This window comes from Lampetra planeri, chromosome 1 (assembly GCF_965212315.1).
Source record: "Lampetra planeri chromosome 1, kcLamPlan1.2.h2, whole genome shotgun sequence".
Taxonomy (NCBI): domain Eukaryota; kingdom Metazoa; phylum Chordata; class Hyperoartia; order Petromyzontiformes; family Petromyzontidae; genus Lampetra; species Lampetra planeri.
In genome coordinates this window covers 39,885,827-39,910,747 of record NC_136107.1, presented here as the reverse complement: position 1 = coordinate 39,910,747, position 24,921 = coordinate 39,885,827, and the positions used below count along the sequence as shown (strand labels likewise).

At 50.7% G+C, this 24,921-nt stretch overlaps 1 protein-coding gene across 1 annotated transcript in view; it reads left to right on the top strand.

The window, feature by feature from the left end:
* Positions 1–24,921, top strand: part of LOC144722548 (alpha-tectorin-like) — a 28,075-nt gene that overhangs the window by 485 nt on the left and 2,669 nt on the right. Inside the window, exons 2-30 of the mRNA XM_078600730.1 lie at positions 690–886; positions 2,028–2,189; positions 2,895–3,033; positions 3,934–4,105; positions 4,337–4,478; positions 5,377–5,541; positions 5,875–5,915; positions 6,062–6,186; positions 7,060–7,336; positions 8,375–8,604; positions 8,710–8,824; positions 8,923–9,097; positions 10,734–11,026; positions 11,602–11,801; positions 12,405–12,555; positions 13,300–13,391; positions 14,080–14,226; positions 14,332–14,639; positions 15,146–15,408; positions 16,572–16,780; positions 17,764–17,902; positions 18,267–18,493; positions 20,306–20,562; positions 20,791–21,071; positions 21,618–21,832; positions 22,534–22,669; positions 23,297–23,481; positions 24,297–24,400; positions 24,486–24,788. Of these exons, the coding sequence (XP_078456856.1) occupies positions 690–886; positions 2,028–2,189; positions 2,895–3,033; positions 3,934–4,105; positions 4,337–4,478; positions 5,377–5,541; positions 5,875–5,915; positions 6,062–6,186; positions 7,060–7,336; positions 8,375–8,604; positions 8,710–8,824; positions 8,923–9,097; positions 10,734–11,026; positions 11,602–11,801; positions 12,405–12,555; positions 13,300–13,391; positions 14,080–14,226; positions 14,332–14,639; positions 15,146–15,408; positions 16,572–16,780; positions 17,764–17,902; positions 18,267–18,493; positions 20,306–20,562; positions 20,791–21,071; positions 21,618–21,832; positions 22,534–22,669; positions 23,297–23,481; positions 24,297–24,400; positions 24,486–24,788 (5,450 nt within the window). The remainder of the gene's footprint in view (positions 1–689; positions 887–2,027; positions 2,190–2,894; positions 3,034–3,933; positions 4,106–4,336; positions 4,479–5,376; positions 5,542–5,874; positions 5,916–6,061; positions 6,187–7,059; positions 7,337–8,374; positions 8,605–8,709; positions 8,825–8,922; positions 9,098–10,733; positions 11,027–11,601; positions 11,802–12,404; positions 12,556–13,299; positions 13,392–14,079; positions 14,227–14,331; positions 14,640–15,145; positions 15,409–16,571; positions 16,781–17,763; positions 17,903–18,266; positions 18,494–20,305; positions 20,563–20,790; positions 21,072–21,617; positions 21,833–22,533; positions 22,670–23,296; positions 23,482–24,296; positions 24,401–24,485; positions 24,789–24,921) is intronic.

The following is a 24,921-nucleotide window of genomic DNA, read 5'->3' as shown; positions in this document are numbered from 1 at the left end:
ATATATTTAATTACCAATTGCTTAATGCTGGCAGACAATCATCTGACCCATAGGTGGCAGCCATCTCAAGCCAGAGGACGAGAGGACTCTAGCCGCCACGCATATAAAGGATTTAGAGTGAAAAACTTTGTTTTTACGGGTTAATTTTTGAGGAATTGTGCCTCGCTGGGATGAGTCTTTAACGTCGTGCCCGTGAACTGGGCATCGAGGTCGTGCTGCGTTCCACGGCTCTGTGCTGGGTGATCGTAGACTGCAGTGGAGCCGCGCGGCCTGAGGCCATCGGCCCCGCAAGCGTGGAGGGGGCTCCGTCTCCTCCTTTTGTGTAGACATTGGTACAGACATGACTCTCACACATGGAGGGGGGGGGGTGAGAACTCGCGCACAATACATGAGTGTACTCACTCGCCAAATCGTCAACAAGGTGGTCATGGCGAGGCTCTGCAATTGCTCCGCTGGCTTCACTGCTGGCGGTAGGGCCTCGACGAACTCGAGGGAGCTTTGGATGTCATCATCTACACTGGCCAGATGTCTTGGAAGCCGCCAGAGATGATCCACACTTCACCCCTTCTTCCGTTTATCTCTGAACATTGTCTTAGTTTATCGTGCGCTCCCACCCGAGTATCAGCACGCCCCTCCCCCCTCTCTTCACACCAGCGCACGCTACAAGATTGCCGTGCGTGTGCGCGCAGATTCGCATCGTGTCTTCCCTGGCGCTGCACTCGACGGCAAACTGTTCGCTGAACGAGACCTGGAGCTGCCCGGCAGCGAGTGCCGAGCCGCAGGTGCAGGGCAGATACCGATGTGCCGGGGCCAGCGAGGGCGATGGCTGGAAAATGTTGACGAGCAGCTTCACGATGTTAACCACCGGTGGCACGGCTGAACACCGGTACGTGTGCCACGTCTCGTTGTGCCAGTGGTGCACACGCACGGTTCCTTTGTCAGGTGACTGATGGATAAGTCTCGGCTAGCCCACGCCCTCCCCCCACGTCCTGCGTGGCCGGCTGGGATCTGCTGACCATGCTTCACCGTGGGGGTTTGTGAACTCTGGGTGGAGCATTAGACATTGAGCACCATACTACAGTGGGGTTTCTGTTTCCTTCTGTGGAGCACGGCAACAGTCTATAATGCCGGTTTGGTTCATGGAGGGCCATTCCAGCACTATCCAGGCATCGATCCTGATTGGATTCTAAGATCTCACCATCGTGCTTTAAACCGCCTAGTTATGTGGTCCTAAGCCACACCACAACCAGGACGCTTGGAAACTCGGAAGGGTGCAGCATGGGGATGTTTGACCAAATGTATGAATGCGTGGAATGCTGGCGGAAACCGGAATGCCCGAAGAGAACCACACCAATAGGAGGGGGTGTGGGTGGGGGGCTTGTAACTCCATGCTCCACAGGGTTAAGACTCCGTTTGTGCGGCTGCCATCTGGCCGCCCCTAACTCCCACGCCTGCAATGAGTGACACGCTCGAGTTGTCTCCCATCCAAGCATTGACCAGCCTCGTTTTTCCCTGCTTGGCTTGCGAGATGACGTTCAGGCGCTCTTGGGAGTGGTGGGCAAATGTCAAGTAGGGCTACAATCATTGTTGTCGAGCTGCGTGCGATCTGGAGAACTGCAACGACAAAATTGGTTTTCATCTGGTTGGTAATATTTTTAGACAGAGTTCTTGTGTCTAGTGTGCGTATAGGAGTAATGATGTTGGGATGTTGCGGTGAGCTCATTAGACATTGTGGATACTGTGTACCAGCAATCTGATAGACTGGCTGGATGTTTCATCCCGCATCTATTTAACAATGCCGCTAGACATCTTTTTCCTCGTGTAACAAATAAAAGATGCGATGCATTTCGATGTAAAGCTTTCGTGACTGCAGGGATTCATCATCTTGGTTCTTTCGGTAAAGTCACGTAGAAGGGAAATAATAAAAGAATACGTATTTTATTGTTTTATTTTTATTATTTGATTATTTCCCTTCTACGTGACTTTACCGAAAGAACCAAGAAGATGTGATGCATTGTCGTGCACAGGTCTTGCTGTTGGTGCAATGCGTCGCTCGTGAGCGCGACGGAGACGAAGCCTCCCCTCGACAGCTATGGCTACTTGCTGGCGTCCAGTATCGACCCGAGGACCAGGAGCGACACGAACCAGTCCAACAACTCCCCCAAAGCCGCCTTCCCCCCTCTAATCCGGTAACGCGCACCGCGCAAACGCAGTGAGACTTTGTGGAGGAAAGTCCTTTACGAATTTCACCGTTTCAAGTTCACACTCCACGCCAATTGTTGATCGCGGGTTTTAATTTTACCCCACCCTGGAACTTGTGGCTCGGTGCAGGTTGAGGACACAAATGTTGGGCAGGACCAGTTCTGATATCCCTTGCCAACAAATATTAACGATCCCTAAACTGAGCTCTTTATTTGACCAGGTAAGGCCCAGGAGCTATGTAGCTCGCTCTCAGAATCGACCTGACGACAAATGACAGCTCAACGAAGTGGCTCGTCTCGTGAGCATGTAGAGCAGCCAAATAATCTAAACGCGTGATGTTGATTCGAAGTGTGGAGGGGAAAAAGCCGGAGACGCATCCACAGATGTGCAAACTCCAAATATACAGGCATCGTCAGGATTGAACCCACGACCTCCTGTATAACAGGTGAGAAATTTCGACTTAACTTTCGTGACTACAGGAATCCATATTATTTGGTTCTTTCGGTAAAGGTGCGTAGATACAAAATAAAATAAACAAATTTTGTATTAATTTTTTATTTGTTACAGCATAACTCGTGCGCGCGTGTTATCTAATCGCGCCTTGTGTCAAGGCTTGCGCTCCTGCTGGGAGTTGCACCACGTGGCGCTGCTCACAACGCCCCCCTCCCCTCCCGCGTGTCCGTGTCGTGTAGCGTGAACGGCGCCTGCGAGTCCGAGCAACGCGTCGTGGCGTCTGACGCCGACGGGGACCGCGTGCGGTGCCGCTACGCACGCGGCCCCGAGTGCGAGGACGGCGGCTGCGGCACCTTCCCCAATGCTCAGCTGATGGAGGCACGTGTTACTCGCGCGTGGGAGTCTCGCGGTCGTTTTCTATTGGGTCGAGTCCGTTGTGCGTCGCGCACATCCAGTGTGGAGAGATCTTTGCTGTAGAGACGGTCCATTGCTTAAACGCTGCCCATTTTGTGTTTCTTGGGGGTGTCAGACATTTGTGACGATGTGTGACGAGGGGGTGGGGTTTGAGAAATGTGAAGTCACATAAAAATGCGCAACTTTAAATAAATATAGAAAACACGTTCTACTTGATTAAATAGACTTTTTAATGGTTTCTCCAACAGTGCAGCGCCACATTAAATACACACTACAATGACAAGAGTTTAAAGCGATTTGAAGCAGGTTTAATTTTTTTGGGGGGGTGGTGGGGGTTCTGACTTTTTGTGACGCCGTGTGACGAGGGGGGGGGGGTCAATCCTCCAAAATCTCGTGACGTCATTTATGAACGGTCCCTTACCCATTTTTCCACGTTACTGCTGAATGCGCTCTTTATTGGTGCAGGCACACCACTGCCGATTCAGGCAGATATATTTATTTAATGATTTCTAATGTTAATGTTGGCATAATTTGAGAAAAAGCTAATGCTATGACAGAAGGCGATTTTTATGTATGCGGTGACAAAAGAGTAACGTGTCAAACAAAAACAATGCACATCTCGTGAGATGCAGACCAGGAGAGTGATCGGTTTAATTGTTCTATGCTCACCCCATTGTTTGTTTTTTAACCCGAGGCGATTTTTTCTCTCGCGCCCCCATAGTTGTGACTGAACCGGGTGGCCTCGTTCGTCGCACCGCTGTAGTCCCAGCGCCTCTTGTTGTTAACGGGCTACCGCATGGCCCCCATTGTGACGTCGTCTCAGCCCCCCCACCCCCCGGTGCCACGCCCCCCCCCTGCCCCTAGGATCTGTGCGTGTTCAGGTTTGGGGGGCCGACGAGGGGTCGTCCTCTCGCCGGGACGTACGGCGTGACGGTCGTGGTCGAGGACTCTCCCGCGTCCACCATTCACCTCGACGACTCTGCCAAGGGGCCGTATGACGTGCTGTCCTCCGTGCCGCTGCATTTCACAGTCGTCGGTGCGCCCGTGTGTCCTCTGCAGGCCGCCAAACTCGCATGTGTGGCTTTTGTGGTTCATATTGGCTGACAATTCGTTGTGGAAAAATTGCCGCTTTTTTTAAAGGGGCAAAATTAACATTTCGCGAACTTAAATGTGTTTTTTTTACAAATGATTTGACACGCTGTGGCCCAAAGGAAATTAATTTTTGAATGATTTAACACGAAGCATCGTTCATCCTTTTGTCCTCCAGTCTCGTACTCGGGGTTCCCCTGCACCTCGAAGCCGGCGTTCGTAGGCTTGACGCCACTGCCAGGGGCCTCCTTGTGCACTCAAGTGGGCCGCACGCTCAACGTGCCCATCAACGTGGTGACCTTCCAGACGCCGCCGACGGAGTGAGTTCCTGCGTTGGTTGAATACTCTGCGAGTGGTTGCGTAATTACTTGCATTTGAATCAAATGCCGAAATGTGCAGTGGACACCTACAGGGCTCTGCCCATGGACCGTGAGGTTGATGCTAATCATACGTGTGAATAACTAAAATATTAGAATGCACGCGTTTTAATAAGAAGTGCTCCCTGCCAGCGCTGCATGCGTGCCCAGTGCAATGGGCCTCACGAGGTGCAGCGCGTAGCTTCGGTAAGTCTGCGTAACAATTCTGCGACCAAAATATGCAAATTTCAGCTATTGGGGTGAAGTAGTGGCGCGTTGCACTACGCGAGCCCAGTGACCTGAATTTGATCCCACAGCCACAGGTCCCATCAGTGGTGAAGTGATATCGGAACTGGATTCTGGCAGTCTTCCCCACCCCCCCCTCCAACTTCATCAACCCACTGACTTGTGTGGTGAAGTATGGTCAAATAACCCCCACAAGTGGTGGCATGCGGTTTTGTGCCTCCACATATAAACGTGTTTATTTGGCCCGCAGCCCCGTTGGCTTTCCAGACCAATAGGACCCAGCAGTGTTTGTGCTGAGCGAGAAGACTGGACCCCGGTCTCGACATTCCCTCTTCAACAGCCAGGCTTGATCAACAAAGCCGTTGGGGTTACCAGATGGCTGTTTGCAAGAGGACTTCATTTGAACTACGGTGCCCTGTTCAACACAAAGCAATCCTCGTGTGTTGTATACAAATCTCCGTAGCACTATGGGCAGTAGGGAAATGGAAGCGGAGCACTTTCCTACGCATTGGTCAGGGAAGCCAATTGGTTGATGCATCGTGACATTTTGTATTGTGTAATGTGGACTGCTTTGATTCGAGCGTGGGGGGGGGGTCACCTTTGTGTTGTCTGGCAGTGCTTCCATTACCCACCTGGTGGTCTACGGACAAGACATTCTCACTGGCAGTGTTGTTAGAAACTACAAGGACCCCAGCTTGTTCCAAACGTACCTCAAGTGGAAGATTGCCTCCAATGATGTGGGGAAGCACTTGATCTGCTTCTTTGCGGTGGACTTTGCCGGGTCTGTTTTAGGATCTTTTGACTCTAACCCAGCACCGTCATACACGGGCTACTGCAGGAAAACTCGCGTCGGTGACGTTTAAAGAGGTGTTTTTTAAAAGCCAAGCAATTTTCGAGATGCTTAAATGCCTAACGTCTTTATGTAAATGTCTTAATACTCGAATCTTAATCCAGGCATCGTGATAAATCACATTTGCACGAAGCTAGTAGCCGTGACGTAATTTTAAGCATAGTGGCAACTTCATGAAATGGAATTCTTGCGTTTAACATTTTGAAAATTCGTATTTGAGTTGGCATCCGTTTAACACGTTTCCTTTTTCATTTCCATCTGCAGCCAGCAGAGTGATTTGAGATGCATCACGGTGGTCGTGTCGGGTAAGCTGGGTTTAAAAAAATATATTCTAATAATATGGTTTTGTAAGGGATTGCATAAAAAGCATTTGTGTTTTTCTGCTGAAGTCTAATTTTGACCATTGTATATTCCAGGTGGGTGAGTTGTCGTGTTTCTTTTGCTGTTGCAGATTCATATTTGCCCTTTCAACGAATACTGAAAAAACTGTCTCCACTGGCACCTGTCCAGATGTCCATCAGCAGCAATGCCACCTATGCCGATACGGTCACTTTCATCGTGACCTTTAGCGACCCGGTAAATATTTACACGTTGACATTCAGTGGCACCTCTAATTCTCCTAATGCAAAACATTGTCACGTGTCCAGTTGTAGACCGCTAGATTGTGCCTGTGTACAGGCTTTTGGTAATCTATTGCTGAGATAGATGGAGGTCTTCCCGCATGCCTTCTGTCTTAGGGATTTTATCACTGCTGCATTGCTGGCCAGTGTGGAGTGCTGAGGGTCGGGACTGGTTTGAGATGCATTGCTTACCACTGATTTTAGCCATGGTTGCCAATCGAACTCTTGCAGCTGGACATCTGAAAAATAGCTTGATAGGTCATCGGTTTTCTGCTCCAGTCTGAGTAAAGACTCTGATTTTGATTCTGAGCAGTGCCCCAACCACGGTCAACCTATGCCCAACAGTTATAGTTTAAGGGTGTAACAATGCAACTAAATAATTCTGGCACTATTTAAGCTCATGATGCATTATTTTTATCATGCTTTGCCGTGTGGGTTAGTGAAGACATGGTGCACTGATAATTTTAATTCGCACGTAGATTGAAGATGACGGAGCATTCAATGAACAATTTATGGAAATGTATAGACTTGATTCGGAATTGGGTAGTTCACCAGGATTGCTTCAAGCAAGCCTGACTGCTGATGAAAAGCCGAGTGAAACCGATCCAAAGTTTGTTCAGTGTATATATGTTAAACTTTATTTTGCACTGTACATAGCCAACCGTGCTAATCGGAGGTGCGGGGGAAGGATGATGAACCAACAATGCTGCAAGTATGTCGTCCTTAGAAATCTGTGGCAGCTGAATGTGTAACAATAAATAAATGTTTGTGGAGGGACTGAAAGGCGAGGGACGTGGACGCGGATGATCTCTGCGTTCGTCTGTCGCAGGTCGTTTCCACCCTTGATGCCAGGGCCCACGTCCGCTTCTACGAGGTGGAGAGTGGCCGCCTCGCGCACCGCATCAACGCCTCCGACTGCGCCAGGGTGCGGCTGAACCCCCACGACGAGAGGGAGTTCTCCGTCAGCACGCCCCCGTTCACGTTCCGGGGCGCGACGCGCTACTGCATGAAGCTGGATGGGGCCGTGGTGCAGGGGGCCACTCGCATCGACTCGGAGCCCCACGAGGAGTGCACGTGGATTTTCATCTTTCAGCGCATCGTGTTCGGTACGTGGCGTCTGTTGCAATTGTCTGCTTCTCGGAGTTTAATTTAGTTTTGTCAAACTATTGTGAGCACGCTCCCACTCCCACGTGTATGCGTGTGTGCACTTTATTTGCACCGTACGTAACCAACTGCAAATTGGAGGTGCTGCACACGATCTGTAATCGTGTCTGATTGCACGCAAAATAACTGAGGATGTTACCAGGAGTCGAGTAAACTGTTTTGTCTGGTGGCTTCCATACGCTTCAGAGGTTGTATATCTTCAATGATGCATTCAGTCTGCTAAATACAATAGATTTTCCATATGTTCATGATGCCTGCATACAATGGTGTATTCGGATAATACTTTTCAAGTTTTTAATGGATTCGTCTGACCCTTGTGGTCGTGTTGAAAATTAAATTGTTGAACATAAGTTTTTGTTGCAACATATGATGATGGTTGGCAAACGACTTGAAATTCGGTTGGGTTGTAAACTTGCACCTTCTCAAGCAGGTGGTTCTCACCCTGGGGATATTGAGATGCCCTTTCTTGGGGGTGTGAGACATGCCAGATTATTTTAGAAGGTAAACCATCGCACACAAATTAAGCATGGACCCGTAAGTACAACTACTTTGTCATCAAACAGATGTATTTATTAGCATACCTTTTTACAATAGAGAACGAAAGGAATGTGCAAGGCTCTAAAGGCTAAGAACCACTTCTAGAGAGTCTGGCCAGAGTGGCCGAGTGCCAACTAATCTCTCCATGCACCTCTGATTAGCACGGCTACCTACGTATGGTGCAAAAGTTCTCCATGCATACAATCCATAGGGGGGGGCTTCCTCCAATGGATGCTGATCTGCCAGCAGTGGTGAGAGAAACACTACTTGCATGCCACGAACCGTCTCTCCAATTGTTGCCTTTTGATGCATTAACACCACCATGGTGGGATTTATCGGTCATGGGTCATTTCGACGCGTTTTGTTCACGTAACCTTGACCCACTTCTGGCCGTTGTCTCTCTGTGGGTCCCCCCCCTCCCCCCGTTTTTTTTGCATCTACAGCTTCGGGTTGCGGCGGCGGCGATCCGCACTACAAGTCCTTTGATGGTCTCCGCTTCGACTACATGGGGACCAAGCCGTTCCTGCTGGCAGGAACGTGCAACAAGACGGCCGACGAATGGGCTGTTTATGCCAAGAACGAGCGCTGGGGAACACAAACCGTGAGCTGGACGAAGAAGGCGTGGGTCTTTGTGCACGGATTTCAAGTCGTGCTCGACAGTTCTGGAGCATGGGTAACGACCAGTGATTTTTTTTGTTAACGCAATGTTGAACATTTTGTAACTTCACATTGACACTGACCCAGCTCTCCTAATGGCTTGTATACTGTCATTTGTTAGGTGAACGATGTTGCTGTGAATATGCCATACAGGGACCCATTGTACCAATTCCACATCTTCAAATCGCAAAGCGATCACGTGCTGAGGACAAACCTGGAGTTTTCGGTGAAATTCGGTAAAACTGGTTTTTAAATTCACGTGTAACCTGTGCGCACCCCTTGAGAGACCTGCTTATGACACGGCGACTAGCGTTTGTCTCGTTGTTTTCCGCAGGCGATTCCCGTGTTGTCGTCGAGTTGGAAAACCCGGTCCGCTACGGGAGTATGACGTGCGGCTTGCTGGGTAACTACGACGGCAGCGTGGCCGATGATTGGACCGCCCCGGGCTTTAGTGCCACAACCGGAGCTTTGTTTGGAAATTACTGGATCGTGGACTTTTTGGGGGAGAGGTGCGTTTGCCCTGTATATGTAAGCCTTGTGAAAAGCGGACGAGGTACACTATTCGGCAAACTTCACACCTTGTGCCAAATTGCATGGGTGGGGTCTACTTTTGAGGTCAACAATGATATACATGTAATAACGCTTTGTAACGGCAGTTTAACACTTAGGCTTTCGATCAATATTATCCATAAGAGGCTTTTTTGGGTTAGATCGTGTAAATGTGTCATTAAACCTGCCACCACCACTCTGCGCAGCCAATTGGTAAGGCTTGTCATGTAAACAAAACGTGCCAATTGGTTACTCGTTCACCACACCGGTGTTTTTGGAGAGTAAACCCACAACATTTACAATTGGAGTACACCGTTTCACCTTGTAATTACAACCAGCATCATCAGGCGACAGCCAGATTTGTAGAGTGCCTCCTGTTTCGGTCTTAAATAGAGGGGGTGAATGTGGTGTCATCACCGAGCCAATCGGGAGGGGGGGGGGGGTGTTAATCATAGGTGGGACAAAGTCATTGTTATGCAAGTCCAAGTCGAGTCGCAAGTCATCAAATTCATGACTCGAGTCTGACTCGAGTCCAAGTCACATGACTCGAGTCCACATCTCAGAGGTGGGACAAAGTCATTGTTATGCAAGTCCAAGTCGAGTCGCAAGTCATCAAATTCATGACTCGAGTCTGACTCGAGTCCAAGTCACATGACTCGAGTCCACATCTCATAGGTGGGACAAAGTCATTGTTATGCAAGTCCAAGTCGAGTCGCAAGTCATCAAATTCATGACTCGAGTCTGACTCGAGTCCAAGTCACATGACTCGAGTCAACACCTCTGGTGTTAATGTAGTCGTATAAATGACAATGGGTGTCTTGGTTTGGTTATTCAGTTACTCAACATATGTACACTTAGTCCTTTGGATGCAAAAACCGCAATATCTGTTATTGGTGGCTTGCAGTCAATCACCATCGACATATGCCGACGTGTATGCACACAGTTGGTGTCTTGACATGCTTCCGAAGAGCACTAACGTGCATCTGGTGTGGCTGGTAGTGTTCATCCACGGTTAGAATTTGGGCCCTTGCGCAGTAATCATGATGAAAAACTGTGTCAGAACGGTAGATGTGAAATTTATCTTAGGATTTGTCATACGTGTGCACGTATGTTGAACTTCTTTCGCACCGTACGTTAGCCAACCGTGCTAGTCGGCGGTGCGTGGGAAGGATGACGATACTCGACAAAGCCGTCCGCACGCTCGTGCCAGTTTCGCCTGGCATGGCGGTGGGTGCACATACGGTCATCCAGGGTTGGTGGCTTGCAGGGAAATGCTCAACTACCCTTCCCCCCCCCCCCCCCCCCATGCGTGTTGGGTGTCTCCTACCCTGGCTCCTCAGGAGAAGGTGTTGGACCAAATGGAGTCCCCCACTTTGCGCCATCTTATTGGTTTTGTTACACCCCCCCCCCCCCTCTGCACTATTTGTTTTTCTCGGTGCTCTGGTTTTTCTCCCACGTAATGAACACTCGGGAGTGAGAAAAATACAGTGCATGCTGACGGTGGAGACGAGACAATGCTGCCATTCGCCATCTTCCCAACACGTCGCGAAAGCTGCATTTTTATTTTCTAATAAAATGTTCGTATACTTCCCCCAGCGGGCTTCCAGACGACGGGTCGTCGAGCCGTTTTGGCCAGCAAAGAGCCGGCACCCTGTTCGGTTCTGCCGACGCGTGCAAAGAGCTTGACGCCGGAGAGTCGGGTCCCCTGGCCGAGTGCAGCGCGACGGTGCCCATGGGACCCTACCACGTGGCGTGCGTCTACGACCTCTCTGTGGAGCACCTCATGGACATGCACACGGGCCTCTGCCGGGCCCTGCAGGCCTACGTGGACGATTGCTACGCGGCCGGAGGACGCGTCAACGCCACTTGGCGGAACGTCACTGGTTGCAGTGAGTATTTCGGTTGCTTGGCTCCCCCCCCCCCCCCCATTGTTTGAGACGCAGTGATGCAGGGCTGCACACGAGGATGGAAGTTGATTTTATTCTCTGCCCTGGGGATTTTTTTTTAAATTTCACATCCTTGCAATGCACGTCGCAACTTGCTGACATTCTGGATGGTATAACCAGGGGCATGACGGTATCGGCAGACACGCTGGACTCGTCCGAGCAAGGGGGGGGGGGGGAGCATTTCCTTTTGGAAGGTGGGGGGTTTGGCCAGCTCTGTTCTCGGCTCGTGTGTTCAAGACTGGTCTAAGGTTTAGGAATGGACACCCTCCCCCTTGTACATGTGTGCATTCTTGTCTGTGAGCTTATAGTTGAGATGCTTCAGTGCCGAGATTGGGCCTAATAATGGGGGAGAGTTGGGGGGGGGGGTGCTTAATGATTCTTCCACAAACTCGATATGGTATTCCTGGCTGCTATATTGAGAGTCCTAAACATAACGTTCTGTCTGAACGCTGGTTTTTAATACGCAGTAATTATCCGATTTTGTATTGCGCCCTCTGCACCCCCCCCCCCCCCCACAGTGCACAGCTGCCCCCCGACATCCGTGTACTCCACGGTGGCCTCCGCCTGCCCCGCGTCCTGCGGTGATCGTAACGCCGAGCTCAGCTGTGGCGACCCTCCCCGGGAAGGCTGCATGTGTCCAGCTGGGCGCATCTGGGACAAGGATTCCTGCGTGCCGCCTTCTGAGTGTGGATGCACAAGCAGTGGGAAATACTATTCGGTGAGGATATAGATTTTTCTTTGCTACTGCCGCTGGCTGCTGCCCAACAGTTACTGCACTCGAAGGGAGTGATGCTGTAGAGGGTCTTGGACCGCCACATCCATGCTGGCCCTGCCAGACACGAGGTGGCGTACGCATTTGTACCGCTGGGTGGCCTGAGCTCTTCCCATTAATAATGAGCGGCCTTGCCATTCTTGTTAATGTAAAGAGCGATCTTCGGTGTTCGCCCCTCCCGATTTAGCATTGTTGGCTACGGTGCACTAAGTTCTACCCACGGTGATGTACATTTCATCGTTTCATCGCCAGTTGATTTTAATATGGGGAAATTTCTCCCATCGGCCAGAGCAGGAATTGTTACCAGTTGGAAGTTGCGTCTGCCTTATCTATGGCGATCTGTTTAGGCTGCTAATAGTAGGGCTTCATTTGCCAAACCCACTCGTCTCGAGCGGCTATCGCACCAATTGCGCATAAAGAAATCGGAATCTCAAAAACTTTGCCGCCGCAAGTGGTGCCAGCAATTGCCACCATCGTCTCTGGGTTGATGGAACCACAACTTCATTGCCATTGTCGCCCCCATTCCCTCTGCGCGCGTGCGGGGTTTAGGTGGGCGACTCGTACATGGACGGGAACTGCAGCGTGCAGTGCACGTGCATGAGTCTCGACGTCACCTCGTGCCAGCCGTACGTGCACAACGTGACCACGTCCTACTGCGGCGTGGACGCGGACGGCGTCCATGGCAGCCATCCCAGATGGGGTAGGACACTGCCCCAACCGTTGATGGCGCGAGAGCTCCTCGTGCCCTTCCATGACGGCCCTGCAATCCGACGCCTGTGCTAGGCCATCGGTGGTTCTCCTCCCTCAGTGGGCTGTGCCGAGCGGGGGTGGGGGGGTGTTGAAATGTCTTGTTGGTGGGCGCTGACTAAAGATCGATGTCTGGATGAATGGGGACCACAGTGGTGTTAATTTCCTTGCTTGATATGCAGGAGGTCATGGGTTCTATCCTGACCTGCCGCATATTTGGAGTTTGCGTGTCCTGCCTCTCCCCATGGTCGCGTGGATTTTTCTCTGGGTCCTCTGGTTTATTCCTCTACATTTAGAATCAACATCATGCGTTTTAGAGTATGTCTGCTATGTTTCCACATGATAAGCCACTGAGCTATCATTTGTGGCCAGGTTGCTTCGGAAAAATAACTGTATAGCTCTGTGGGCCTTTCCTGGTAAATTAAAAAGTGGTTTAGAATATGGTGCTCACGAAATGTGGAGTGTCGGTGTCATCTACAAGCAATTGCGTGTGACGTCCGTTGCGCACGGCTCTGCTGTTGGATTGGAGAAAAAAAAAAACCAGCCCGATGCCTCGTGAACCGTGCCAGGCTTGGCACTCTGCACTGGCATGGCTTTATCTGCCAGTAGAAGACTGCCTGTAATTGCATTGAAGATGCCAATTGTCACATTTAAAGCTGCCGACTCTTGTTTCCACCGTCCTCCCCCGCTTGTGAAGCCACGTGTTACGTGGGAGGCTCGAATCGTTTCAAAACGTTTGACGGCTATCCGTACACCTACCAAGGGACCCAGCGCCTCGTCCTGGCGAAGGTGAGATGGGTCACGTGGCCTCTTGCTCTCGGGTTGCGGGCCAGTGCTGTTAGGCTTGGCATAACGCCACGGCACTTTTATGGAAACTGGTCAAATGTTACAATTACGTGGCGCAACCTGTGAGCCACTTTTCAAAAATGCAGATTTGCACATTTTATTGTTTTGTAGATTGCCATTGTGGCCTTTATTACACTGCAGGATTGTGTGAGATGGTGGCGTTGTTGGTGGATTTAGATGGGGGAACGTCAGTCGTGGGAAATTCTGGCTACAAATGAACCACAATGCCTTGCCTGATCTCGTCACGAAGCAATAAAACCATCACGTGATCTCTGGTCATCCTCGCAGTGACGGCTTTTTGGCTAACCATCGAACAAGGATTGTCACCACACTGCGTGCTTTTAGAGGCGCTTCTTGTGGTTGTGTGGAACGCTTCCTTCTGATTATTAGGAAGCCACAGGAGCTACACACTTTTGACAAACTTATTCCTTCAGAACTGCATTGTTTAGTTTGTCCCATCCGCACTTCTGATTTAGCATGGTTGGCTACGTAGGTTGCCGAAAAGTTCACCATGCTTGGGAGATTGACAATGGGTGGTGACGACACGCATTTATTGCGGTTCTCTCCTGGAAATGTTTTCTCCTTTTGTACATTTACTGTGCACTCATCCCAATTCTTTTTCTTCCCCCAGCCATGTGGTTCTCAATCTGGGGAGGCGTGGAGTGTGCTCGTGAAGAGCAAGCCCTTGCTTCCCTTGTGGACGGGCTCCGAGCTGCTGGAAGTCCACGTGTCGGTCTACGGATTAACGTTGAAGTTGTTTCGTTCTGGTAATTTATTGGTGAGAATCCGTCCCTACGACTAATTTCACTGCTTTTTTTATGCTTCGTTTACAGTGTTTCGGTCTTCTAAATGTGGCGATTACCCTTTCGTTTTGGCCCTACAGGTTGATGGCATGCCCACGGGCGTTCCGTTCATGTACCCGAGCAGAGATTCCCACCTCTTGGTCGTAGCGAATTCGGGCAGCTTCTTAATCCTCGACACTGCCGCCGTGCCTGGCTTGCAAGTTCACCTTGACTTGGGGGCGGGGTACGCGTACGTCCGAGTGCGCACCTCCTACTGGGGGCGAGTGTGCGGCCTGTGCGGGAACATGAACGGCGACGCTTCCGACGACTTGAGACTGCCCACCGGAGCCATCGCCCGCGACGCTGCGTTCTTCGGCGACGCATGGGCGGCGGCGGTCGATTGGAACGAGTAAGGAGGGGCGGGGGGGGATGCTTTGTTTTTGGCGCGTGGTGTCGAACGCTCGTCCTCATGAATGCAACCGTTTGCGAAATTTGTGAACTTGAATTGGTGCTGAACTTAGGAGGGGGAGGGGGGCAGGTTGTGATTGCCAACAATGTGTGACGGTGCAGCCCTGCAATGTGTCTTGCCCGTGCCACTGCAAGTGAGCAGGGCCTCGACCTCCCTCTCGGCAAACCCCTCCCAGTCGGTGTTTTGGCCGCGCTCTAAAGTTCTGGCCATAAGGTCTTGGAAGAGCACGTGCCTGCACTTCGCCCCCCACCATTCTACTGGTGGGTGGGTTGTGGGCAGGCAGTGGTGGTGGTGGTGGAGGACGAGGTTTAACATCCCATGGGACCATCGATTCAACTGTCGATCCCGGCGAAGCTCCGCATTAGAATTCGAATTGTGCCCCCCAACTGTTGCGCCGCCGTGGTCGGCATTCCCCGTAGCTCGCGTCCGCTCGCTGTCCCTCGCAGTGGCTTTAAACAAGGAGCGCCGAGTGCAGCGGTGGTCGTGGACGCGCGCCTCCTGAACAACAGCTGCGCGAGGCTGCTGGGCGATGCCGTGCTGAGAAGGTGCCACGGCGTCGTGGACGTCGTCCCCCACTACGACAACTGCGTCGCCGACCTGCCGCTCGAGCCCGCCGTGCCGACAGCCTGTCGGGCGCTGGCGGCCTACGCCGCGGTCTGCGCTCTCGCTGGCGTGCCGCTGTGGGACTGGAGGGCGAGCACTCGCTGCCGTAAGGGTCAAGCGCGCGCGCCTCGGCACTAACGAACGAGGTTCGGTTGACGTGAATTGTGTGTGACGAGTTCTCTCTCCAAGGTGAAGCTGCTGCTGCTGGGGGTTCTGAAACGGTTTCAACTGGCGGGTAGTCTCGTTGTGGGGCCGTGCTGGTGATGTCGGGTTGTGCCACGTGTTTTGATGTTGCCGTGTGGGGTGTGCATTGTTTTACTCTTCTGTTGCAGTTCGGTTCGTTGACCTCGGTGCGTCCGGATGTGACGCCGAAACCACGTGGGGAAAAACCCCGTCGAGATTTTTAACAATCTCAGATTTAAGGGATCTGTTTTAGAATTGGAGGTTGAATGGGTGGGATTTTTCCAGGATATTTTTAAGTTGTCTAATGTTTGCTCTGTTAAAGAAGAAAATTACTGCCACATTAGAGAAATTACCTCTTAAAATACATTGACCTGTGGGAAAATTATGCCACGTATCCTCCTGGAGGGGGGGCTCTAGTTACAGACGGTAGAAGAGGCCTTTCTGCCAGCCGTGGCGTTAACAAGGAATTGCAGGGCTACACTGGGGTAGCGCTACATTTGTCCTGCAATGAAAGCTGCCCCTGCTGATAAATATAATGGTGACCAGAATGGCTCTATGTTCGAAGCAAATCTACTTTGGGGACGCCCTGTTACAGCCTCGTGTCTGTTCTCTGCTGCCCGCCCCCTTGGTGTGGAACTATCCCATTTGCACGTGCAACATCAAATGCGCTCGTTACTACTTTCAAGAAACGTCTCAAGACCTGTCTGGGTCGGCTTTCGATCATCCCTGAGCTTGCCTCTGCGTCTCCTGAGTTGACTTGCCTGCAACAATCTGGCGTGTTTATACATATCGTTGTTATTATTATTATTATTGTATAGACATAATAAAGTGGCCTTTATATTGTCTAAACATCTTAATTGTCATATTTTTAGAATGCCGTAGAGGGTAAGTGTGTAAATTTGCGAGCAACATGCGGACACGAAGCACTCTGGACCGACTTTGATCCGCGAGTGGGGGGGGGGGGGGGGGGTGGAGGGGGCTTTACCTGGCCGTGCATCGACGGTGCCTTCGCCCCTGGTCGCTCTCCCTTGTCAAACAGCGACCCTTGGGCGACCCTTGACCCCCCCTTGGTTTGTGTCTCGCCAGTGGCCCCGGCGTGCCCGCAGAACAGCCACCACGAGGCGTGTGCCGTCTCGTGCCCTCCCACGTGCACCGACCTGCAGGCCGAGAAGAACTGCGTCGTGAACGCGCCCTGCCTGGAAGGCTGCTCGTGCGACTTCGGCTTCGTCTGGAGCGGCGGTCGCTGCGTGCTGCCCGATCAGTGCGGGTGCATCGACGGCGCCCGCTACTACGAGGCGAGTATGTCGGTCAAGAGGGGGTGGCTCGTGCCATCGTGAGGGTTTAGGTGGTTTGCGTTTTTTATCTCTTAAAGGGTGCTTGGAATGCCTTCCGGCAACTCTGTTCCTTGTTATCACCTCGTTCATTTTCGATGTCCTGCTGTGTGGGTCTAGCCAAGTGGCAGCTGTCCCAGGTACACGCAGCAACTGACCTGCTATTGTGTCTGTATGAACTTCTTCCACACCCTACATAGCCAACCGTGCTAATCGGAGGTGTGGGTATTCGGTTGCCAGCGGGGGGGGGGGGGGGGGGCGTTGCTAAATGTGAGGTTTTTCTAATGGGGTTGGTATAAACGTTTTACATCTTGTAGCAGTACCGCAGCGACCCACGGCTTGTGGGCAGTCACTGGAGCCTGGGAAGGGACAACTTGCTGCTCTAAAAGCTGTTATGCAAGTTAGATAATTATGAGAAACTGTCGAGTGATTTAGTCGGCAATGGCCTCTGCGTGAACAAGTCTGTCGGAGGACTAACGCGACAAATATTGGTGAATAAAAACGTCGCCCACGGTCATTCAGCATTGCTACGAGATGAGTGTACCGAGGGAGACGACCATGGTAATTGCTTGTGTACGAATCTGGAGTTCGCCGATTGGCATACTTGTTGATTTTGGGGAGGGAGTTGATGACGAAGGGGTGGACTGCGTTCGTTGACTCCAAAAGAGCTGGATTGAATTAAATCTACGCACAGAGCCGTGACAAGTCCTTTGGATCCGTTGTAGAGCAGCTCAAGATCGACCGTGTCAAGCCGTATAACACCCTGGCGCTTTACTTGGCGGAAGTTTGGACAATGGCATAATTGTAACTGATATAATCCACAATCCTTAATGTTCATTTATTTTAATCAACAGTCGGGTGTGGAAAGGCAAACTGGATTCTCAACGTCTGGTGTAGAAACCCACGCTGTTTAGAAGAGGTCTCCTCGTTTGTCCATCTTTTTTTAGGTTGGATCCACATTTCGCAACGCCAACTGCACAAGTTTGTGCAAATGCACACCAAGCCGCAGGGTCGTGTGTAGCCCGTTCCCTTGCGATGGCTTCTGCGTCCTTAAAGATGAGAATCGTTACTGCGTCCTGAAGAAAAGTAAGTTTCTTGGAATTTTGCCTCACTTGATACAGTAAATCTAGCTGTGACGGTCCCACCTGATGACGGAGACTTGTATTGCCCCCCGAAACGTCGTGCTTTATAATTTTATTTCTATAATTATTGCTATTTTATTATTCATTTTTATGATGTATTATTTAATATTTATTTATTTTTACCTACCTGAGGCATATAATGGGGTGGATGGGGGGGGGGGGGGGTAAAATATCACAAGTAGAAAAAATGGCGTTTGCAAAACTGACATCGTGAGAAACGTCATTGATTTTTATTTCACCATCGTGAAAAAATTCCACTGCGGCAACATCAGGAGCGTCCTTTTTATTTTTATCCGACAACCCTGCAGAACAGTGCCACACCGTGGGTGACCCCCACTACCACACCTTTGACGGGATGACATTTGACGTCCACCACGCGTGCAACTACACACTGCTCACTCTGCTGTCCAAGCCGAGCTGCAGCGTGGTGGCCAGGCTTGAGCAGAAGCCGCTTTCCGCTACGGCCTCCACCGTGGCCCTGTACATCACGGAAGGAGCGGACACCATCACCCTGGCGAGGGGCACTGCCGTCTACGTAAGTAAAACGACATCGTAGTGAAGAGATGCCAACTCCCTCGCCTGGTGTGCCGGATGTCGCGTGTTCGATCGACGCCTGCTGTATATTTGGAGTTTGCATGTTCTCTCCGTGCTTAGCTGTGGCAGGAATTGAACCCTGGATGCTGGGTGCATGGCCGAATGCAGCAACGATTGCGCAACTTATCCACCCACTTTTATTTAGGGGAGGTTGTTGTACATCCACCAGAAATTGGAATATGGCAGTCGAGATGAAGGAGGTGCTGAGGGAATGTGGCTTTGGGAGGAAGACGAGCATGGACTCCCATGTCCCTCTTTGTTTCCCTCTTGTCCCTCTGTACGTCTGCATCTGTGTCGCTACGTCTAACGCTTCTATCTGTCGCTTTGTCCTACGGAGCATTTTGCTTGCGTGACTTTTTTTTACCTTAAATTCAACACTGCCAATTCTGGCTGTTCAGATTGTGGTGGGGGTGTGAATGGAGAAGCCCAGTCTTTTGGACCCAAATTACTCCGATTTAGATCCCTGTCGACCTTGCCACTTAAGGGTCCCCTATTGAGAATTCTGCTACCAAATTGGATGTTCAAACAACATTTGACCTAGCAGAGCTAAAATGAACTTGTTTCTTTACGGAACGTGACACTTTTGAGAGAGCCCAAAGCTGTTGTCCTCGACTAATCCCCTCCACAGCTCCGTGAAGGTGTTCGCTTAACACCCACCGCAAATTCGCACGCAACAAATTGCTCGTTTAGAATCTAAATCGTCAAGGATTTGTCACACGTCGTCCACTAAGCATCCTCGAACAATGATGACCCTTCTTAAATGCAACTCCTGACCAATTACTGTATTGATTGGTAATCTAGCTTAACCCGACCCATCTATATTGGATTCGTGGCTCCATTCCCAAAATATTCCCGTGGAATCCTTGCTGCTGTCAGTTTGGAGTTGGCACCCGAATCCCCCCTCCAGCACTCCGTGACTGGGATGAGAACCCCCTCCTGACCGGAGAAACCAACTGCAAGATGATTGTCAATGTTGTGGATTTGCTCTCCAACACAGCAGTGTGTACTAGTAACGAATGGGCATGTGCTGGTTACGTGACAAACCTTACTTATTGGCTGTGGGGAGTTTAACGACATTTATGCAATCTAACCCCCCAAAAATAACTTGGGAAAAATGTATTTTGTTTTTAATTAGTACAGAAATGTGAAGGGTAACGTGTTTTCTCCCTCCACTGCCAAGAATTGCCAAAATAGGAAATATTTCAGGATATTTGTTTGTTTATAGGTGCCCCCACCCCCTTCCTGATCTCTTATGACCTTGAATTTTCGTGCAAGTGTTGGCCTCTGTACCTTTTTAGAGCCAGTGTGCTCACATTGTACCTGGTAAGTGCATTGAGATTGTTGGCAAAGATGTGGAGGCTTAAAATGTCCTTCCCCCTGTAGTGGGGATGTCTATAGATCGATTGTAGTATTTCCGTGCAATTTCCTTTGCTCGTAACAATTTTGCTGACTGACAGCGCAGTACACGCTGCAGATACAGTACAAGCACAAACCCCGGTGAGGTAAGATGCCCTGTGCTTTAATCCGGAATGACTTGTATCAGAATTCCCACCAATGTCTTGTAAGCGTGTTGTGCTCGTGTCAAGAACTGTGCTTGTAATTCGGCTTCTATTCTCATTATCCTGAGAACCTAACACATTAAGGATGCCTCGATCCGGCTTGCAAACTTGTTTGTCGTTGGCTGCCACATCCATCCTGTGAGTGAAGCTGCATGCCGAGTTTGTAATGGTTTCTGTTTGTTTTACTTGGGCAGGTTGACGGCATTCGAAGGAACCTCCCTGTGGCCACTGCCTCGTTTGTCGTCCTGGAGAGCGCTGGGCACGTGGTCTTGTTCAGCATCGCGGAGCCGTACCTGGTGAGGTATGACGGCTGGGGCACGGCCATGATCGAGGTGCTCTCTCTGACCAATCGCACCGGTGGATTGTGCGGCAACAACAATGGCAGGGAGGACGATTTCGGCGATGTGGTGGCGTTTGTCAACAGCTGGGCCGCTCCTCTGAATAATTCCAAGTAAGTGCTGCTTTTGATTTATGATATTTATAGTTTTTATTGGGATCTTGTGGGAGATTTTTTTGTTTTAGTTTGGTTGCGTGTCCGCAATGCAGCCTTACATGGATAAGGCAAATGTGTACCGGTAATTGCACTGCACTTGGGAAATGTTGGCGGGGGGGGGTTGGCTACCACGGTGACTGTTGGAGGGGGGGTGGGTGTCCTACCACGTGGTCGCTGTTGTTGCAGCTGTGATCTGAGTAACTCTGCGGCGTTGGGCACGACGCCCCAGTGGGCGGCCCCAGCCGCGAGCAGCGCGGCCTGCTGGCTGCTCACCAACCCGACGGGGCCGTTCGCCGCGTGCCACGCGGTGCGCTCCCCCGCCTGGTGGTTCCAGAGCTGCGTGGCCGACGCGGCCCTGCCGGGCGGCCACGAGCCCACGTCGGCGTGCGCCCTGCTGCACGACTACCACGCGCTCTGTCGCGAGGTCTCCGTCTACGTCGGCGAGTGGCGGGCAGCCGCTCGTTGCGGTGAGCGGCGACGCACCGATTTGTTGGAGGTCGTGGGGCTTGATCCCGACGCTGATGCCTGCTGCTGTAAACATGTTGTTGTATATATGACATTTGCATCTTCTCTCTTTGGTCATGTCGATTTTTGCTCGAGGGTTTTTCCTATTCATATTCGGCTGCTCTGAATTTGCACGCGATACCAATACGCCACTTGAGCTATCACGTGTTGCTTACGAAAATCACTTGCTCGGTGAGCCTTCCGTGGTGAAAGTTTTTAGTTCACATCGTGGTATGTATGAACTTCTTTCGCACCGTACATCGCCAATTGTGCTTGTCGGAGGTGTGGAGGAAGGACAAACAAACGTAATAGTAACGTTGCTTTAGACGGCACTGATCTAAGTCGTCCGAAGTTGGGGTGAGTTCTAAAAAAATGTAGGGTGTGGTAAGCTCTATCATGGGGCACGCCAGACCATGGCAGCTTATACACCTTCGGGACCCTGGAGGTTTTTAATGGGGCGTTTTATTTGTCCTTCCAACATCCTGCGTGTTGTGTTCCGCCGTTTGCAGAGCTCGCGTGCCCGCCCCACAGCCAGTACACGCTGTGTGCCCAGATGTGTCCCCCCTCGTGCGCCACGGCTGACGAGGAGGTGGTCTGCGACTGGCCCTGCGTCGAGGGCTGCCAGTGCCACGTGGGCTACTTCAAGCACGACGGCGACTGTGTCGCGCAGGAGGACTGCGGCTGTGTCGAGGAGAGCAGCGGCGGGGGCTTCTTTTACCACCCGGTGCACGACTCGCGCCGAACGTGGCTGACGCCGCTCTCGTTAACCAGGGGGGGGGTGTGACTACTACTACCACTACCCCTGCACCACCAGTTTTAGCACGGTTGGCTACGTACGGTGCAAAATAAGTTCTACATCTAAACTCTCAATTTCCCACCCCTAGGAATTTACTGCCACGGAGTGGAACTAATGCAACGTGAGGAGGGCACTCTATGATTTTTTTTTTTAACCTTCTCGTGGTGTTTTATGTCTTGGCCGAGGCTCTTGCCATGTGGACCAGTCTTGTCAGATTTCACCAAGCTAGAAGCGAGTTTGATCCCGGTGTTAGTATTTGGATTGTGGTGTAGCCAGGAGATGGTAGCGTTCTACTCTTCGTGAATCTTTCACTGCAGAGATGGTGGTTTGTGTGCGTGGGTTTATTTCCGGGTGCTCTGGTTTTTTCCCGCATCCCAAATTTGCGCTGTTGAGAAAAAGATCCCAATGTAATTTGTGTGAGTGTAGAGACTTGGAGACTCTACTAGGTATAGCATTATTTCATAATTTTCCAAAATTCCTTGCGCAATTAATTTTGTTTCCCAAGCCTTTAACTGGTATAGTACTGCATTTTTAAAATCACAACGTTATTTGTTTAATTTTAAAGAATAGTCAACTTTGGAGTTGGTTGACAATGTTACCCTTGTTGCATTGACTGCCTCCGTGAACAGATCAAAGCGGAGTTTTACAACTCTAACTGCTCTCTGCTCTACACGTGCCAGCGCAACCGGACTCTGACCAGCGCACCCACCGTCTGCCCAGCGTCGCAGTGCAGACTCTCCGATGGGGCTTACCGCTGCGAGCAGGGCAAGTCGACTGTCCTATGCATCGAGTCGGTTTCCCGCTCATGAGCATTGAGGGCAGTACGTGCTATACTACAGCCCTGGATCCAGTGCTGGTGGATAATTCACATTCTGATAGCTGTGTAGAGGGGTCTTGTGACCTGCGGGTCTCCAATTGTGAACAAACCTTTGTCTCGAGTGTCACTTGATGCCTTTCAACCAGCCCCAATAAATTAACAATAAAATCAATACAAAATTTTTGTTTTCGCTTTGGCTTAAATTCAACCCTAGTAATATAATGTTGATTGACAAACGATGATGCACCTCCTCCCCTTTGTATGCACATTTGTGATGCTTGTGCGTTTTTTGGCCACCCTTAACTCTGGCTACTTCCGTTTGTCAAAAGATCATCCGCGACTTTTTTTTGCCACTGCCGCATTCTCACTATAAACTTCTTGGTCTCAATTCCAACAACTGCCTCCCTTTTGTTTTGTAGCATGCACATAGAGTGCGTACCGCTATTCGGAGATGGCAAATAAAAAAACCCTGCAAACGATTGCTGACACGTGGGGGGAGCACGTGGTGCGCGTGTGCTCTGACACCACGTGGTGCGTGTGCTCTGACACCACTTGGTTCCCCTGCCCCTCCCCAGATGGCCACATGGAGGTGGAGTGCCGCGATGAGCGAATGGTCGCCAGGATCCCGAAGGACGTCCTCCTGGGACTCGGCGCCGCCTCGCTCAGGCTGCGCACGCAGGCAGCGGGCTGCGCGCTGCGGGACGACGGGAAGTTCGTCACGTTCAACGTCTCGCTCGCGGGTTGCGGGACCGACATGGAGGTTTGCGCGTTGGGAGGGTTCCCTCGGCCGCGTTTTAACAAATTGGGTAATGTGCTCCTCACGGTGGAGTGCTCGTAATGGACATTCTGTTTGATTTGTCAGATTTTCTCCTTGGTCAAAGATCCGTTTGCCAGGCTTTTCCTTTAGTGGTACTCTGCCAAAAGTAAAATGATATTGCTCGTGGTGGTTGCAAATGTTTAGATTTTTCCATTTTACCAATTTTTAAACCACTTGTGCCACCGCAACCTGCACTGTCAAGAGACAGATGTCCATTGAGATTATTTTGGCGCCACAATTCAACCCGTTTGTGGAGAACAAATACAACGAACTGCTTCCAGTGCACGTTCTCAAACTTGTGAAAAATACACGCAAAACCAAATCCTCATTCAATTGGATTTTTTTGTGGCTCTTGAAAGCTGAGACTTGTTAGCTTGGTACACTTGAACCACCCCTTTTTTACCAAGGAGCCTCTAACCCCAGGGTATTGGCAGTGCTGCCCCTGTGCTCTACCTGACCTCTTGAGTCATCTGACCACTGCTAGGCACCAAGCCACATAGGACGAACAATGGTTAACTCGCCCAGTGGGTATCTCGTGGGCCTGTTACTAACTTTGTGATTGGTTAATGTTTTCCTGCGTCTACTCTGGCCAGGGCAGGATTGAACTTGGGCTTGTGATTTGGAAGGCGTGTCCATTCTGCCACCTATGTCTGGCATTTTTTCTCCTTGGCATAATCTCTATTTGGGCTGGAATTTCTGTTTTTGTTTGGTAAAGGGATCGTTGGCATTTGTTTTAAAGTGTCTTTTTTCTTTTGCAGGAAAAGGAAAGTGACTTTGTGTTCACACAAACTGTAACCCTTGCGACTGCCGATAGCAGCATGGTCGTCACGTACGACTACATCAACATCCTCGTCAACGCAATGTGAGCGTCCACCACATCACAGGTGGGGTTGGGATAATATGTAAGACTGATTTGAATCCAAATGGAGTTTTTTTCTTTCGTGCAGATGCAAAATTCCAAGGTTCAAGTTGCTGAGTCAAGGTGTCTTTAAGGCGAATTGGTCTAAAATGTCCTTGGAACAGATCGCTTATGCACGCCTGGATTTGAAGATGGATTTCTACACGGATGCACAGTTTACGGAGGCTTTCTCTCCCAGCCAGTACCCACTGAGCGTGTCGCTGGGCCAATACTTGTACCTTCAGGTGTCGATCAAAAGCGGCCTTGACCTCGTGCTTTTCACCATAGACTGCTATGCTACGCCCACCAGCAACTCCCAGGACTTGGTAAAGCACTACCTCATCTCTGAAGGGTGAGTTGGAAATGTAGTTTTTTTTGCACGTGAACTTTAAGCCGTAAAAGTTGTGTAGCCCCCTGGAATTGTGGCCGGCTTCTCGCCGATGGCAGGAAGGAGGAGCCCCTTCACTCGAACGTGCTCGACGGAG